At 40.2% G+C, this 17,933-nt stretch overlaps 1 protein-coding gene across 1 annotated transcript in view; it reads right to left on the bottom strand.

Annotated features, from left to right (window-relative positions):
- Window positions 1-118: 118 nt before the first annotated feature.
- atp9a (ATPase phospholipid transporting 9A) overlaps window positions 119-17,933 on the bottom strand; it is a 35,090-nt gene continuing 17,275 nt past the window's right edge. Inside the window, exons 18-28 of the mRNA XM_080899896.1 lie at window positions 17,091-17,261; window positions 15,551-15,649; window positions 12,925-13,014; window positions 12,526-12,670; window positions 10,866-10,930; window positions 8,722-8,877; window positions 7,362-7,426; window positions 7,049-7,157; window positions 6,901-6,958; window positions 3,865-4,068; window positions 119-1,541 (exon numbers count right to left, since the gene is read on the bottom strand). Of these exons, the coding sequence (XP_080756022.1) occupies window positions 1,405-1,541; window positions 3,865-4,068; window positions 6,901-6,958; window positions 7,049-7,157; window positions 7,362-7,426; window positions 8,722-8,877; window positions 10,866-10,930; window positions 12,526-12,670; window positions 12,925-13,014; window positions 15,551-15,649; window positions 17,091-17,261 (1,299 nt within the window). The 3' untranslated portion in view covers window positions 119-1,404. The remainder of the gene's footprint in view (window positions 1,542-3,864; window positions 4,069-6,900; window positions 6,959-7,048; window positions 7,158-7,361; window positions 7,427-8,721; window positions 8,878-10,865; window positions 10,931-12,525; window positions 12,671-12,924; window positions 13,015-15,550; window positions 15,650-17,090; window positions 17,262-17,933) is intronic.

Raw genomic sequence — 17,933 nt, 5'->3', positions numbered from 1 at the left:
AGCATACAAAATTAATTATGGCACCCTGGATACTGACATATTAATTACATAAGAGAAAAGTAACGCCTTTTTAAAACTGAAACAATGTGGTCATGTTAGCTGCTGATTTTTCACAGTCCACCATCACACCACTAGTGAAATGAAATATGAGGAGTGTAGCATCGTGAAGCTTTTCTTTGAAGGTGCAGTACTAATACTTATTGACAATATTCACATTTGGATGAGTAGTGTGTTGATTTGATCCCTTTTTTTGTTGTTGCAGTGAGAAGTGAGGGGGCCCTGGATTAGCTGACATGAAAGGTGGCGGCTGGACGCCGGTCACCGGGGTATTTTCAGTTATGGCTTTAGGTCACTGTTACAGTGAGTCATCATGCAATGCTGAAGCGTGGCCGTTGCTGGCCTGCCCAAGTGGCCACATTAGAGACTGTGCATTCTCCTGTGAACAAACAGCCTGTCGGGAGCCCCGGCGGAAGGCTCGGCTGCAAATAACCGGCACTCCTTTGTGGTCGTTTTGACCACGCTCCACAAACAATAACAACTCAGGGTCCGCACAATGAGACAAGGACAGATTTAACATCAGACACCACGGGTCATGCTAAAATAAACTACCACACCACCTCCGCCGTGCTGGGATGTAGCTTCGAGGTGACGCATAAACAAATGCACAAACTTGCAGACGTCTGTTTTATGCAGTCTAGCCAGCAAACTTAACCGTAACCGTACAATTCTCAAACTCTGTTTAGAAATAACTGTTTAAGGAGAGTGTGACCCAAGTCCTGAGTGAAAATGCTACGTCAAATTCCAGTTCTTAGATTAAAAACTAATTTACTATTTAAGATGGAACTGGAAATTAGACCAAATTCCTTTGCAAAACCAGTGATACAGCTACAGATGTCTAAATGAGTTAACTTTCCAGTGTAATTTCCTAAATATAGAACAAATTGGACCTGTAAAATTCACTGAAAGCTGTTTGTATTTTGCATTTATTACATTCAGACTAAATGGTTTCAGGTATATTAATGTTAGGGATGTTTTTAATGCTGACAGGACAACTGAAACCAGTCTAAGCTGGTCAGTCTAATCCATCCCACAATTTGTTGCAGGTGCTCTTCACAATAACGATCAATCAATCTGTCCTTTCATGAAAATACATGCAATTAACACAGTTTTGTTGTTGTTGTTTTTTTTAAACTGACACAAACTCTCCCAACCAGTAAACAATCTGTCCCTGTCGACTCAGTCTACATTTGACATTTCTAACAAGAGTTTTTCAGAGAAAATTAAAGGGCGTTTATCTGTATTTGATTCTCTGGTCAAGGTGCAGGTTTGCAGTTCAAAGAGAGGAAAATCTTTGTGTTTTCCCGCAAAAAACAAATCCTGAGACCTCTCGGAGGAGACCTTGGTTTAAGAGGTCAGCTTGGAGTAATTGGGTGGAGAGAAGCGTCTGCGCAGGTACTTGAGGATGTACAGGGGCAGACAGCTCACCAGCGTGATGACAGTCACTTTCCACAGGAACGATACGGTGGTGATGAAATAAATATCTGACACAAAAAAGAGGTAAAGGTAAGATCGTTGTCATAGGATACAAACAGACATGTCCCACCATCATACAAGAGTTCAGGAGGGAAAACATTTTTCTCTTTTTTCTTGTTCGCACCTGCAACTCAGCAGGTGTTAAGAGTTCAGTTCTGACTTCTTTATGTCTGGGCTACAAGCTGATTGTTGTTGTTTTAGGGTGTCTGCAGGTACAGAATTTTAAATACCTTTTCAATGCCACTTTGAATGAAATTTAAGACCAGACTTTTAATCAAAATGCAAACTTGCAATAGAAATGCACATAAATAAAGTCTAAAACACATTCACACACAGTGCAGTTTGCTTTTTAAGTATTTCCAGACACTGACTTCAACCATCAACAGCAGCTGTTTTTCTTTTTGTCCTTAAACATCTTCCCAGTTTCACACACTGAATGCTGGCTACCAAGGTCTTTTTCATCACCTTCAGAATTTCAGTATTGCAAGACTTGGTGCTCCCTCAGGGTCAATGGGTATAAAATGACTTTTCCCCTTGTCTAACCTTGAGCCTAACCACCAGGGTTTGTTTGTTTTGTTTGACAATTTTTTAAGTGGTGTTTTAATTTTTAGCTAATGCTAAAAGCTAAAAGCTAACATGTACTAATGTGTCAGTAAAGTGGTGACACCGCTAAAAAGACTGAGGAAACTCCAACCTATGTTTAAGGGAATTTAATAGTTTTGAAGGTGTTTTAATTAAAATGATGCATATTATTATTCTGTTGTAATTTCACTCAGTTGTATACAGCATTTGTATTCTATTTTTATCCTATTGTATATTTTATTCTACTGTATATAGTATTTTATTTGATTCTATTCTGTACAGTTGTGTACAGTATATTATTCTTATTGTATTCTAATTTTTGCTATATAACTTTACACTGTCCACTTTCTGCTGTGACAAAACAAATTTCCCACATGTGGGACTAATAAAGGTTATCTTATCTTATACTCATGGGTGTAGAGACAACGGTTACAGCGTTAGAAGGTGATGGAAACAATAAGAGGATTTTCAGACAGGATGTGGGGTTATAAAGCTACATCATTTTTGTACTTCAAAACTATTCTTTGTGCAATGAAAAAAGGAAATGAGACCATGATGATCTCAGAAAGCACGACCACACTGAAACACACTTAATGCGTATAATGCTTCTGCTTTCATTTTTGCATCAATAAGGCTTTGAAGTAGCCTCTATGCTGCTCATTGTTCTTCAGCAGGCCAAACTACTTCCTATTGTTTTTCTAACACTGGCATGCACTTATACCTCACACACACACACACACACACACACACACACACACTGCCTTACATCACACCATCTGTACCCCCGAACCCTATCAGTGTCTTACTGGAAATGCACACCTCGCAGTTTACAATTTTATGGTATACATTTTCCATATTTAAAAAAGAACACAATTTCCTCCAGGAGTTCTTGACCAAGTCTTTTTGAGTTAAAGCCATATGGGTACAGAATGCTTAGAATGCAGGAGACAGAAAAATAAACCCTGGAAAATGTCCAATTAAAAGTGTAAACTGCACATTCAGCAGAAGAATAGGCTTTAAAATCTATTCTAGTCTGACTTGAAGAGGGAGAAAACGTGTACCAAAAGGGTATTCTTGACCACATGCCAGTCATGATCCTCAGTGGTCGAGGTTGCAGGCTGAAAATGGAACTCCACACCCCACATAAAGCTCAAAATAAGACCTTGAAGAGCCCTTGGTCACAGTATTGTGTATGTCACGAATCTTAATATGGCACAACTAAAAATGCCTTATTGTTTGTCAACTAAAGTAAATGTGTGGGTGCAACAGGGCAATAAACTGTTGTTCTATGAATGTTTTTCTTTTAGATTTTTAATGGCTATGAATTTATTTATTTGGTTGGAACATTTTTTTGGGTAATATTCTCTAACACACCTTTGCTGTGATAAACACATAAACCTTGGAAGCTCACAGGAAACTAACTGGACTGTAGGCATTTCCTCTTTGATACTACAGCATGCCTGACTGTCGTCCACACCAGGAGAATTTGTCAATACAGTCAGCTTTGGACTTCCTAATATTCAGCATACCGCTGTTTATTATACACTAGAGACACAATATGAATGAGCGGGGTCTCTGTACTGCTGACGTACTATTTCAAGGTCAGCAAAAAAACAAAATAACACTGTAGTGAAATCAATTCAGAAATGAATGCATTTTCCTTTGCTTCCCCATGAATTAGACAGCGCTTCAGCCTGAAAGTCACTCTTTGTCTGATAAAGGCATCTGTGTGTGATCGTGTTAACTTACCGATGAACTCGTGCAGGAAGACGAGCGAGGCGATATAAGAAGCCAGGCTCAGGAGCTCGGCAACTATCATGAGCCAGTGCCATGTCTGAATGGTCAGAGCCACCATCAGTAGCTCAGTCAGGATAAGAGAGGTGAACGAAATGGCAACGATATGGACAAATTCGGACTCGAAGAGCAGCATTGCTCCATACATGATGATGCTCCCTGTGGAGGAAAAAGAGGCCTTAATGTAATTAAAGCTTAAAAATGTGATAATTTAACTTGATCCACCTCCTCAGCTCATCCACAGTTTGAAATAAGCTGTTTACCATTACACTGATACAATTTGTTTTTATTAAAATAATGACAATGAAGATATAAAATATTTATGGTAATCTCATCGTATAACAATGACAATAATGAAACTTCTGCTTTGAATAAAAGGAAAACTGAGGTGCTTAGTTCAAACTGAGAATCCAAATGGGGGTGTCTGCATGTTTGTGTGACTACAGTGACTTTGAATGTGCACCATTGTTCGTGACAGGAGGGCTGGTCTGAGTATTTCAGAAACTGCTGATCTACTGGGATTTTCCCAAACAACCACCTCTAGGGTTTACAGAGAATCGCCCGAAAAAGAGAAAATATCCAGCAAATGGTAGCTTTCTAGGATAAAATGTAATGTTGATGTCAGAGAAGAATGGCCAGACTGCTTCGAGTGACAATAAGGGAAGAGTAACACAAACAAGCACTCGTTACAACTAAGATATGCAGAAGAGTATCTCTGAATGTACGACACGCTGACATGCTAAGAACAGACACGCTTTGATACCAACTAAACTTCATTTACATGTCACTGCCTAGCTGGGTACTGACGATAACACCAGTGTACCATCCTCTACATTGCGGAGGACTATAAATACCTTGGAGTATACATAGACAATAAACTGGACTGGGTTAAAAACACCACTGCACTTTACAAGAAGGGCCAGAGTCGTCTCTATTTTCTGAGGCGGCCGAAGTCCTTCAACATCTGTCGGGCAATGCTCAGGATTTCCCATCAGCCTGTTGTGGCCAGTGCTATCCTCTATGCTGTTGCATGCTGGGGCAGCAGGTTGAGGGTTGCAGACGCCAACAGACTCAAACTGATCCGTAAGGCCAGTAATGTTGTGGGGATGGAGCTGGCTTCCCTTAAGGTGGTGTCGGAGAGGCGAATGTTGTCCAAGATAAAGACAATGTTGGATAATACCTCCCACCCACTCCACAACATGCGGGCTAGCCACAGGAGCACATTCAGTGAGAGACTGAGATTACCAAAAAGCACCACTGAACAACACGGAAAATCATTCCTGCCTGTGGCCATCTCTCTGTACAGCTCCTCCATCTAACACACTGTAAACACTGCAATAGTTACAGCCTTTTTGCACATGCTCTTTTCTACTATGTAAAATTCCTGTCAATTCTTGATTTATAATCAGGGGTGCACATAAGTGGTCCGCAGGTGCGCATTCGCTGTCAAAATAAAAGACGCGCACCAAATGACAAGTTGCAACGCGCGTTCACGCACTTATAAAAGGCAGTGTTTTTGTCCGCTAGAGTGGGATTTTCACGGCATATTCTGCACCACATCTCTGCGCGTTCATCATTTATTTGAAGCCAGCTCACCTCCCGCGACCACTTTTCCGAGAATACGCGCTTCTTTTGCAGTTCCGACTCCTTCTGACATTTCTTTGAAGGTGATTGCTTAAAGGCGCTTCTTCAACATCTTTAAGAGTTCTAAACAAATGTCTGTCCTCCTCCAGAAAATCTTATGTACGCAAACGCGCGTTGTGACTTCTTATCTGGTGCGCGTCTTTTATTTTGACAGCGAATGCACACCTGCGGACCACTTATGTGCACCCCTGTTTATAATTGCAATCACCTCTGTCAATCCTTGATATTAATTATTGAGTGATTTGTATATATTGTGCTATTTCTTAAATTTCCTAAATCTGTAACATATTGTTAAATAGTCTAGTCTGTTTCTGTTATTTATACTGGAGCAACTGTAACCACATAATTTCCTTGGGGATTAATAAAGTATGCTGATTCTGATGCTCGATAACAAACCATCATGTCACAAAGCTCAAATGCTGTGAACATCGCAACGTGTTCACTGTACTCAATGTTCTCCAAAGTCAGCAGAGATCAACCTAATAGAGAACCTTTGCAATGTGGATGTGGAGAAATGGGAGATTCAGCAACTGTTTATTTACTTTATGTTGTCTTGTCAATATGTACCAAAAATCTCAGAGTAAAGTTTTCAGTGCCTCGTTGAACCATCGCAGTAAAGAATTAAGGTAGGCTGACAAGGTGTACCTAATAAAGTGGCCAATGTGTTTGGCTTATTACAGAGACTAAAAAAAAATTAATTAATCAAAATATTAATTTAAAAGAGAAAAATTTGCTCTTATATAAGAAGAACAAAGCCTACTTCATTACCTCCTTAAAACACCATTACATTTAGGCATTTCCTGCATATTATGGTTGTTATGAGAGATTTTCCAAAGTAATCTTTGGCCAGTAACAGTAGCACTCTTCTATCTAATAGAATCGTGCCTCCTTTAACATACAAGCATGAATAGGACCGAGAAGAATGATACAAACACACAGAAGTGGTTTGCAAAAAACGCCCTTACCACTGCTTGGATATACAGTGTTTCGACAGAAATAGACAAAAAAGGTTTCGGGGTGTAGTTTAGAATGCCCGCGTAAACAGCTTTCATTGCAACGGTCCATGTCGGAAAGTTACCTCAAGTTTTTCTTTAACAAAGTCCCTAAAGAAAAGAAGAAAGTGTGTGGGCTTTTCAAGAGTGATAAGTCATGAACCTAAGCAATATATCTTGTTTGTTTGACGGGGAGTGACTCATCAGTCTGCCAGTGTAGACGTCTTGTACAGATACAAACATTTAAACAAACATATGACCTGAAATACAGCTTAGATGTTGTAAAGTACTTAAAAATTAAGTATATTTAGAATTACTGACTCATTGCCAGCAGTTTGCACAAACTCTCTCTTACCTTGATATATACTTATTAAAACCCATAATAGGAACGTCTTGAAAGATAGTGGTCGACCCTGTGAAAAGAAGACAGTGCGTTCATATTCACCGATTCAAAGCTACGTGCCTGCACAGCAATAGTTAATTTGCGAACATTTACTAGATACCTTCAAAAGATCCTTATACAACTCTGGGTATAGCATGGCAACCTCTGACTTAACATCTTTGTCCAACACCAGGGAGAAGACAGGGAACATGGTGTAGATAGTGGAATAGCTGAAACAGACAAAAATCGAGTGTGATGAATACTTCCCAGATAAAATGTCACGTGTACAAATTGGTTGAAATCTTTCATTGTAAGATTTTGCATATTTTCCCTTTTAAACATTTCAATAGTCTTAACACAGAGGAAATGCCAGGGACACAAGGCAGCTAAATGCTCTCTTGATAAGTCATCTCCATTCAGAGTGTGTATCTTACCCAATAATCAGGAATCCTTGGTAGAGTGGGACTGAAGCAAAGTAGAAAACAGAGGAGAAAACTGCCTAAAGAAACAGAAGAAGAACAAATGAGAAACTCTTATCTGAGATTTTTCTCATTTCAACACCCAAATGATATTATAAGCAGTATTGGAACATTGACACACTGATATTTGAACTCCATGACAGAAAAAACACCATACTTTCATTAAAGGAGGCCTTTTATACTCATTTTTAATCGAGTACTTTTGCATGATTCACATTTTAAGGGTAACTGCTTTGGCCATCCTTAATATAACCATCCACCAATTCTAATAACATTTCTATGGAAAAAAAAAATGGGAAAGTGTAATACGCCCCATTAAAAGAAACCCAGCTTAAACATTAACCTTCTGTGGGAACACAAAAATCAAAAGGTGACCACAAGGACATCATTCTAAATCAAACTACTGCAAATACTTGGACTACAATGGTAAATTCTACAGTTTAAAATGATGAGATGTCAATTAGTCAGACAACTGCAAACTGGAGAGGTCACAGCTCCAGCTGTGGTTGGTGTTATTGTGAGACATGCGGAGGAAGGCCTCCCCAAAACCCCAAAGTCCACGATACAATGAGTCATGGGTTGCCCCTCCACCGCGGGGGCTGATGTTGGACTGGGACATGGGAACTAGACAGACTTGTTAGGCCTGGTGGGGGCAGTTTAGAAGGGCACCACAGACTGCCTTCTCTGAGTCATCATGCATCCCGCCCTTTCAAGACCACCCCTGAAACCTCTCCCTGCCTCTCCCCAAACTGATGCTTTCTACATTTAGATTTTAGGTGCTGTGAGTAAGAACAAAAAACACCTCCCTGCATTAACTTTAAGGCTGCATACACTTTTTTTGCAGTGTGGTTTTGGCTACAAACAAGCAGAAAAGGGCCAAACCGATTAGCTAAATTCAAACACTAAACACAGTCCTTTTGCTTGTAATCATCTCAACCTTTTTTTGACATTATGCAGTTGAGCATGGGAGTAAAGAAAATAAAGAAAAGAGAAATATCTCTAGATCACTGAAGTTTACTGTTTTTAGAAGGTTAAATTTAATTCACAACATACTGAAATATCTTGACATCCTGATTACCAGCACAATATTTAACACAGAAAAAAGCACCCTCTCAAGTGTGTGGTGCATTACCTAAATTGTTACAACTGGAGACTGATAAAGGAGTAAAATATAAAGTAGTGACAGTTTTGCAAACTAAAACAAGAAACTATCCCACAGCAAGTGGAAAATACTTGTAGTTCTAAGTTATTCAGCTTGATGTTTACATGACTCATGCACACAAACCAATACGACACTGTGTATTTGTTAGTCTACCTGCATGGTGCTGATGCACAGGCTCCTGTGGATGACAAACTGGCTGAGGGCCGCAGACCTTTTGTAGCTGTTCCGCCCATGGACCATGAGGAGACGGCCTAAATGTTTAAACTGAGTCACCGAGAAGTCGGCAGCCAAAGAGGCCTGCTTTCCTTCCTGCCAAACACACAGCAGAGGACACTGAGGACATACTGCGCAAAGACTGACCTGAAAAGCATGCTTTGAGTATTGTGAATTGATTTTGTACAAATAAAACATTTTTTTTGGGGGGGGGGGAAACAGACTGAAGGTACAATAAGCATAAAGTTCATAATTAGCAATACAAATTTACAAAAAGCAGCATTGCACATGATAAGTCACCTGTTTAAAAATCAAGCAAATATTCATGTTTGAGATGTTAGAACCAGAGGATTTTCATAGAAGAACTGCAGATTTTCTGTTATTAAACCTTTAGCTTCCTCTCTGACAAGCAGCCCAGGAATAACTGTGTAGTTTTCCACCTTTTATTTACCATCATAAGATTATGTTTGGAACATACAGAAAAAATGTATTTAAGATGCCAAGTCCATCCTGTGAGTGCACCATCTTCCTTCCAAAATCCAAATGGGTTTTCAGCTTTTTATGCACATTAGTCTGAACGAGTTTGTCTATGCAGTATGCATGAAATGAGAGAGTTAAGATCTGGCAATGATGCCCCCTATCCCAACAATCTTTGGGATAGGGGGCATCATTGCCAGAATGGTGGTACTGTAGTAAGCAACCATTTCCTCACAGTAAAAGGTTTCTGAGTTCCAGCCTGCTGTTATTTGTTTTCATGTTCTCTTTGTGCCTGCATAGAATCTCCCCTACAATCCAAAGTTGAACATGTTAGCTTAGATCAGTGGTTCTCACTGCAGAAAGGACAACGATGCCACGCTAAAAATATGGAGAAAAAGTTGTAGGAAAAACTTGATTGACTGTGGTGTGAACTTTCTCAATTTGGACATAGCAGAAGAAAAACCTGAGAATCACAGAATCTGCATTGGTGTGGATGTGAGTATGCATGGTTGCCTCTGATAGCCCTGTCTCGGACTTGTCATCCTTTACCCAGCCTCTCGCCCCAATATCACCTGGGACAGGCTTCAGCTGTGTGAAACCTTATACGGATAAGCAGTTAAGAAAAGCGATGGACGATAAATACACAGAAGATAGCGGAAAAGATAAATTGTGTACATCAGTGGAGTCGTTTGGTACAGGGCCACGAGAGTTGAGGCCCGGGTGTGAAATTATGGTTTTTATCGTTTACCCGGTTTCCCTGGGTCTTTTCCCGTGTTGTAGTTGTGTGTCTTATTTTGAAAGAAATGTTTACACGTTACCACAGCAACCAAAGAGCATTAAGGGACAGAGAGGAGGATGTTACTCTCATTGTTGTTGGCGCATTTCAGGAGGACGCCGTTAATAAAGTTACACAATTACACAGTGAATTCGCGTTTATTATTATATTTACAAAATACCACAGTTTTTGTCTTGGTCGTATCATTTTATTTTGTTGTATTTATGTGCGACACCTTAATGGTCTGACATTAAACCGGTCTGTAGTGCAAAAAAGGTTGGGGACCGCTGATGTATGTCACCTACAGCATCTTTTAGTTTGCAACCAGATTTGTAAGTTTGTTTCTCTTCATAATAAAGATAAAATTTACAGTCAACTATTGAGCAGTTTTTAACTTTTAAGGTCAGCTGTACTAAACTCCATATTTTAATATGCTTATTTACTTTATGTTAAAAAGTAAAGAGTAAAGACTAAACCAGGAGCACAGCTGCACCGTCTGCTGTCGGTAATTCCACTGTTGTCACAAATACAAGGATCCATGTCTGAGCATACTAACCAACTTGACAGGCAACTTTCAGAGAGAACAATGAGAAGTAGAAGAGACGGGCTGATGGGAGATTCTTACTTTTATGTTAAATATACAATACAAAGCACAAAGCATCCTGTCATTTTGTTTCCTCTATTCACACAATAGTTCCTCAAAAAGAGGAATCATCTGTGTGCATGTCCTTTTACAACTCTCTGAATGTGAGAGAGATCTTGACAGGAAACAGAAAGCAAAAATCTGTGTGAGTGGCACGTCAATGTGAAGCGATGAGATGGAGAGTCTTACTTTCCCCTCCACTCCCACGCCACAGTCCGCTTCCTGGATCATGCTGACATCGTTTCCTCCATCCCCTAAGAGAAAACAAAAGCCATAGAGGTGTCAGGATTCACATCAGTGACTCACCAATACAAACTTTTAGTGAAAGTATCAAGTGCATGTTCACAAGACACTCCCTTAATTTGGCCTGATTAAGAGATCCAAGCTCCTACAAATTCACTGGGTTGCAATTTAGAGTAACGCATATATATATATTAGGGGTGCAACGGTACACAAAATTCACGGTTCGGTTCGATACTTTGGTGTCACGGTTCGATATTTTTTCGATACAAAAAAATGTTCATGCCTTTTTAATTTGTCATTTATTAAAATTATAAATATATATTTTATCTCAAAAGTACAGTTTTTAAATTTAATGTTGCTGAAACAACAAAGTAATAAATAAATAAATCTATCTGATCGAGAAATCACTCATCTTTGGAAAAGAGAGTTTATTACAGAGAAATGGCTCTTTCCAAAATAAAAGCTATACTATACTCTTCTTCTGGGCTATATTCTCAGCAGCATATTAAACATATCAGGTCCCCTTAAGGAGAATCATGTGCTAACGGCTGTCTAAATGACTCGGGTAAAGTTTGTAGCATGCGTGCTTGTTGTTTTTGTCTGCTTCCACTTGCAGTAAATGTGCAGTCATATTCATTGTGTTCCCACTAGTGCTGTCAGCGTTAATCTCGTTAAAATGACATTAACGCCATAAGGCGGCAAATCTCCGTTAACGATCGTCCTGTGCGTGGGGCTAGACGGCCAACACGTTAATGAGCTAACTGCGCTAACGCACTAGTTCCCACCAATTGAGCATTGTGGCACGTCCGACATACTGTTTTACTTTTGTCCATGATGCGCTTACCATCAGGGTCATACGGCACATGAAAACCAAGATGGTTCCAAACGCCAGATCTGAATGAGAGTGGGGGAGGTTCAATTTTGGGTAGCGTTGAGGCAGTTGCCATGTTGCAACGAGCTTAGCTTCTGTCTTGCTAGCTTGCACTGCGCTCATTGGATCTGCACTCAACAGTGCAGCCTAGGCGGAGTAGTCGAACGCAGATCCACTGAGCTCTCAACACAGACAGCATCGTCAGAAGAAAAGTTGATAAAATAAATAAAAGAAACTGTATTGTTCGATACATATGCGTACCGAAAGCACTATATCGAACGGTTCAATATCGATACGAGTATTGTTGCACCCCTAATGTGTGTATGTAATTAATATGTATGTATATACAGACAGACAGACAGACAGACAGACAGACAGACAGACAGACAGACAGACAGACAGACAGACAGACAGACAGACAGACAGACAGACAGATAGATAGATAGATAGATAGATAGATAGATAGATAGATAGATAGATAGATAGATAGATAGATAGATAGATAGATAGATAGATAGAGAGAGAGATAGAGAGAGAGAGAGATGTAGATTTATATATAGAGAGAGATATAGCTTTTTTCATTATTATTCATTATTATAATAGCATAACAACATTATAAAGTTGGAAACACATATTAAAACTAAAACAAACAAACAACAACAGCAAAAAAACAGTGCAAGGAAGAACTTTAAACAAATGAAAAACATGCTGGCCCAGTTTAAATTTTCCACTCACCTACTGCACAGGTGAGTTTGCCTGTGCGCTCTTGCAACAGTCGGACTATCTGAGCCTTCTGAGTGGGGGTGCATCGGCAGCAAACCACAGCGGGACACTGGCACGCAAGCTCCATGAACTCATATTCATAATACTTCAGACAAACCTGCAAGAAAACCAGCATAATGGACAGATAAAACACTCAGGCACCCACATTTAACTGCTTTCAGCTGTGGCGCTCGAATACCTCCACTCAACTTACAGTTTAGCTCCTATTGTGGTTGAGATAGTGACTCTAACCACAGACACCACTTCCAGAGTGATATATTGTGCACGCTTCATGCAGAATATATGTCAAAGTTTCATAAGGAGATATAAGTTAATGGGATGTGGGTTAGACAGTCTGAGTGGCACACTTACCTCAAGCGAGTCCCCCGATATCACCAGAGCGCAGTCATGCTTTCTCCTGAAAGCGTTGAGCTCCAGGTGGGCTTCCCCTCGTGTTGTCACCTATACCAATAGCAACCACATTATTAAATGCACTTGTATGCCCCAACAAAACACTCTAATGTAGAATTATCACAGGGGAAAATCTGCCAGGCTTTGCATGTTTGTCTCTCTGTTATCAGACAGAAGAAGGGAAGCTTGTCTCTCTCCAACTGCAGCAATGACAAATGTTAGAGCAACCAAACACCTAGCTGACATTCAACTAGCTAAATACACTAGAATTCAGTCACACAACTCACGAGTGTGAGTTGTGTGACTGAGGGGGCGACCGTGGCTCAGGGGGTTGGGAAGCGCATCTGTAACCGGTTCGATCCCTGGGCTCTCTGTCCTGGTCGTTGTGTCCCTGGGCAAGACACTTCACCTACCGCCTACTGGTGATGGCCAGAGGGGCCGATGGCGCGATATGGCAGCCTCGCTTCTGTCAGTCTGCCCCAGGGCAGCTGTGGCTACAACTGTAGCTTGAGTGTATGAATGTGAGAGTGAATGAATAGTGGAATTGTAGTGGAATTGTAAAGCGCCTTGAAAAGCGCTATATAAATGCAAATGTTTAATTTATTAAACAGCACCATGTAGCTACTGAATAGCAAGTATAATTCGGCATATAGGTTCCTATCTCTACTTGTGTTTGAAATAAAATTGGAGTGACAATTAAATGTTTCTGTGGAGCCTACAGGCGGATATCAGGTTGATGTAGGGAATAGAAGTAAAGAGCAGGATGAGCCTGAAACTTCACTCAGTTTAAAACCTTACTGTTTCCAACCGTCAAGTTCCACTTTATATCCACGCCTGTCCATCCTTACAAAATATCTTTAGTTACGATTATTAATTGAGAGGTCAGAATCAAATACTGGTGACACAAATTGAGCATCTGACCACATGTGAAATATTGCTATACTGGTGAATAACTGCACGATTTCTTTTTCTTGCAGAACAAGATGATGTCACAGTGAAAGTGAGCATTTGGATACAAAATGTGCAGCACAAAGCAGATGAGAAGAGCACAAAGACATAGGAGGTTCAGCCAAGTAATCAACTAAAAGACACCGCACAGACTGAAAATGCAACTGTTAGACAAGTGCATAAAATTTTACCATAAATAGATTGTGAATTCTTGAGTTTAGGCCAATTTTGATCTTGTACCTCAAGTACAGTTACATGTTTTTGCCACATGTAATTACTCAGAACATTACGTCAAAGCGACTTTGACCTTTTCCCATGAAAATATAAGTAGTTTTTCTCTGAGTCCAAGTGAGTATATTTCATTAAATTCCACCAAAGGTATCAAAAGCTATTGCATTTATGAGAATGGGAGTGACACACGACCTGAAAAGGAAGTAACTGAGTCCACAGATGCAGGCAAGGCTGGTACAAAAAACCTTAAAATTGTAATATTAGAAAATATTAGAAATATTAGAAGATTTTAATATCACAAAAACTAGACTGTAAATGACTGAACTGAAAGAACATAAGATCATTCAGATTAAATTAAAAAGTAAAATTATTGACCTTTTAGCTGAGCACTGTGTCTTAAAGAGGCATGTGTTGACACGAAAAAGGCATAAGGTAATTTCACCCTATTGTAAAAATGTTTTTAAACTTACCACAGAGGAGGTTAAAATGAAAATTATGCATATGCAAATTATTCAGGGTTTGTCCTTACATTTGCACACAACTAGCCTGTAGTGTATTGTTGATGTATTACAATGCAAATATTAAAAGGGTGTGTTAAAAGAAAAATGGAAAGGGGAAACGGGATAATATCCTGCATAAAAAAAATTGAAAAAATAAACAGAATTTCTTTACAGTTGTGTCAGGTTCAAATATAGACTCAAATTCTCCAAAAATTCAGCACTGACAAGGCATGGTGTTAATCTGTCAACAAAAGCTATGCTCTGGAATGAATATCCTTCAACCACTGACAATTCATACGTCAGTCCAGTTCAGGCCATTGGTGGCCACCAGGAAACTAATCCAGATGTGTGTGTAGCAGGCCCAGTCAGCACACCCCCGTCCCCCGGTGACAGAGGTTTTTAAGCACTGCCAACCATTGTTATTCTCTTCCAGTAACCACAGTTGTACGCAAGTTCTAACCTTCCTATATGGCAGACGCTCCTTCTGCTCTGGCATGGATCCAGAGGTTAAGGCAGAAGGGGACTATCAAAGCAGCTACAGTGCCTGAAACCTGCAAAACAAATTAGGAAGTGAGCCCTCTGCATGTTCCCTCTGGGAGTGGTTCAGCTGGTTTCTCCTCTGTTTGAGCGAAGGGCTGTTTGTTCTCTTTGACAGTGGCTTGGATGCTTTCACTGGTGGGAGGTGATTTATTCAGCTGTGGATGCTGGCTCGGCCTGCATGCGTAGTTGTGTTGGGCTGTATGACCACTAGCTAATGGGCCTTGGTCACAGAGCCTGGATGCCCGTGGGTTGACAGATTCAAGAAACTGTCAGGGCAGCTTTGAACTGACATCAGCCCTGGAGTAAAATCAACTATTACCCACTAGATATGTGCACAAGAGAAAGACGGGTCTGTTTCCTGGACTTACTGGTCTGAAGATATGAATGTCCTGGTTGCGGGTGATCAGATGGGCGTTCTTAGCAGTGCACGTGGCCGTTTCAAGCTTGTCTCCGGTCAGCATCCAAACCTACACAGGAAACAGAGACAGAAATCCCACTCCAGTGTCTTTAAACCCAGATATAAGACTTTGAGAATCATCTTGATAATAAAAGCCTGTAAAGATTGCTCCACGGGCTTTTAAGACAAAGCCTGTGGAGCAATTTTACCAATAAAAACAGTGTTAGTTTAGATCTTGTGCTTCAAACAAAAATAACACAAGTCATCACACAGACTGGTATCACAGCATCCAAATTCTTTCTCATTAGTATTTTGGATCTTGCATATAAGAGAATTGACATGGCTGATTCATCAATATCACAAAAAAGGTTTGGGGGGATTTTATCCTCAGATCTTGACATTTCTGACTCCACCCAAACACAGCTGAATTTCATTTTAACAAATTACATGAGTGGTAACTTTTAAAAAGCAATGTTCTGTTCGTGTGGTTTATTTATAAAACACACACATTTATTTTTTTATTGGATGACTTTTTAAAGAAGAAACTGACTCCATGTTCAGTAGTTTGTCAAGAGTTTTGGAAAACTACATAGCCGCTGATTTTTAAAAATTTTTAAATGCCATGACCCAAAGAAATTTGACTCTATTTCTGTCTGCTGTACTAAAGCAGAGGATGAAAACGGGCTTAGAGTAAAGACTTAAGACTGTAAGTTGAATCGTTATCATATTTGTTGCCATGGTCACAATAAACCGGAGAAACTGAGATTTGTTACTTTTTCTGAAGTTTAGTTTAAGTGCCTCTTGTTTACCTTTTGGTGTGAAACATATGAGCTACGCTTGTGCTTTAGCACCTATGAAGAGCATACTGGGAAAGAGCATCCTTTTCAAAGACTGACGCTGTGTCCACACTAATACGTTTTCGTTTGAAAACGAATCTTTCCTCTCCGTTTTAGCCTTCCGTCCACACTGAGACAGCGTTTTGAAAACGCTCTCCAAAGCGGATACATTTGAAAACGCTGTTTTTGTGTTACTCGCAGCAACAACTCCACCTCATTGTTAGTCCATTTAAAAAAACTCGGTGCTTTTCCTCAATATTTTGCGTTTCAAAAGACGTTTCAAAGAGCCAGAAAGTAAATAAACGGCTGACAGAAATGAGGTAGGTCGAATCGTCGTGCGTTTCACGCAAGCACAGTACTGGAACGTAAGCGTTTTTGGCCGTTTCAATGTGGACGCACAACTCTGTGAAAACGACTGAAAATGATAGTGTGGACACGGAACGTTTTCACGAAAACGCCATTTTCAAATCTATCCGGGCTAGTGTGGACGTCGCCTGAATTGAACATCTAAAATAACTAAAGTGTCAGTTTTAAAGTTTAAGGGATGGAAAAAATGAAGGCTGTATTGAGATACATACAGCCAATATGAAAAACATATGTGCTTGTCTTCTTAGTTTGTTGCTACTGTGCACTGTAAGGCCATTTACCCACTCCACCCCACCCCACCCCACAGACCTTGATGCCTGCATTGCGGAGGATCTCCAGAGTGGGCCTGACATCAGTCTGGAGCTGATCCTCCACCCCAGTCAGACACAACAACTCCATCTCCATCTCAAGACTCTCAATCACTGTGGCCACCTTCAGAGAGCGGTCATGGACGCTGAGCTTGGCCTGCACGTACCGTGCCTGGAGAGTCGTAGTGGGAGGATAAGAAAGTTTAAATACTGTGAAATTACTGCAAGAAGTGAAACAGCCAGGAATAAAAGAAGAAAACAGGAATGTGGCTGTCAGCCAGGAGAGTCAAGAAAAACAAATAAGGAATAAAATGAGCTAGGAATATGTCATGCATTGTGCATACATAAGGCCAAATTTGCAGTCTACCTACTATATACCATCCTAAATGCACTGATACTTTAAATACAAAAATAGCAAAATACAAAAATCTGTGTATAAATGTAAACTGTCAAGCAGCCCTGAAAGCTATAAATATAGCTTTGTTAAACAAAATAGCTATACATACAGCACACTGTACTTACAGCATACAGGACAGACATAATCAATCAGTTAACGCCCATCTTTAGCATTTCAGCTCGAGGGCAATTTGTGAGTGAGATAAAGCAAAAACAATCTGAGTGTGACTCATACAGAAACATAAACTCTGTGTGTGACTCAGTTGGTGACTCACTGCTGCCCACCAGCTCTGCTCACTCAATTATACACTTCAGTAATAGGCCTGGGGCTAACAACTGCAGGGAAGACAGCCATGCCCTGCTCAAACAATGAGGGGGGCCTGGTGTATGTGAGGAACAGTGGGGTAGAAATACTGAAGGGGGGGTCAGAGGTTAGTCTAATTACCCA

The sequence above is a fragment of the Rhamphochromis sp. 'chilingali' genome (assembly GCF_963969265.1).
Source record: "Rhamphochromis sp. 'chilingali' genome assembly, chromosome: 12".
Lineage (NCBI taxonomy): Eukaryota > Metazoa > Chordata > Actinopteri > Cichliformes > Cichlidae > Rhamphochromis > Rhamphochromis sp. 'chilingali'.
Note: the sequence above shows the minus strand (reverse complement) of the source record. Positions and strands in the feature narration are given on the sequence as shown.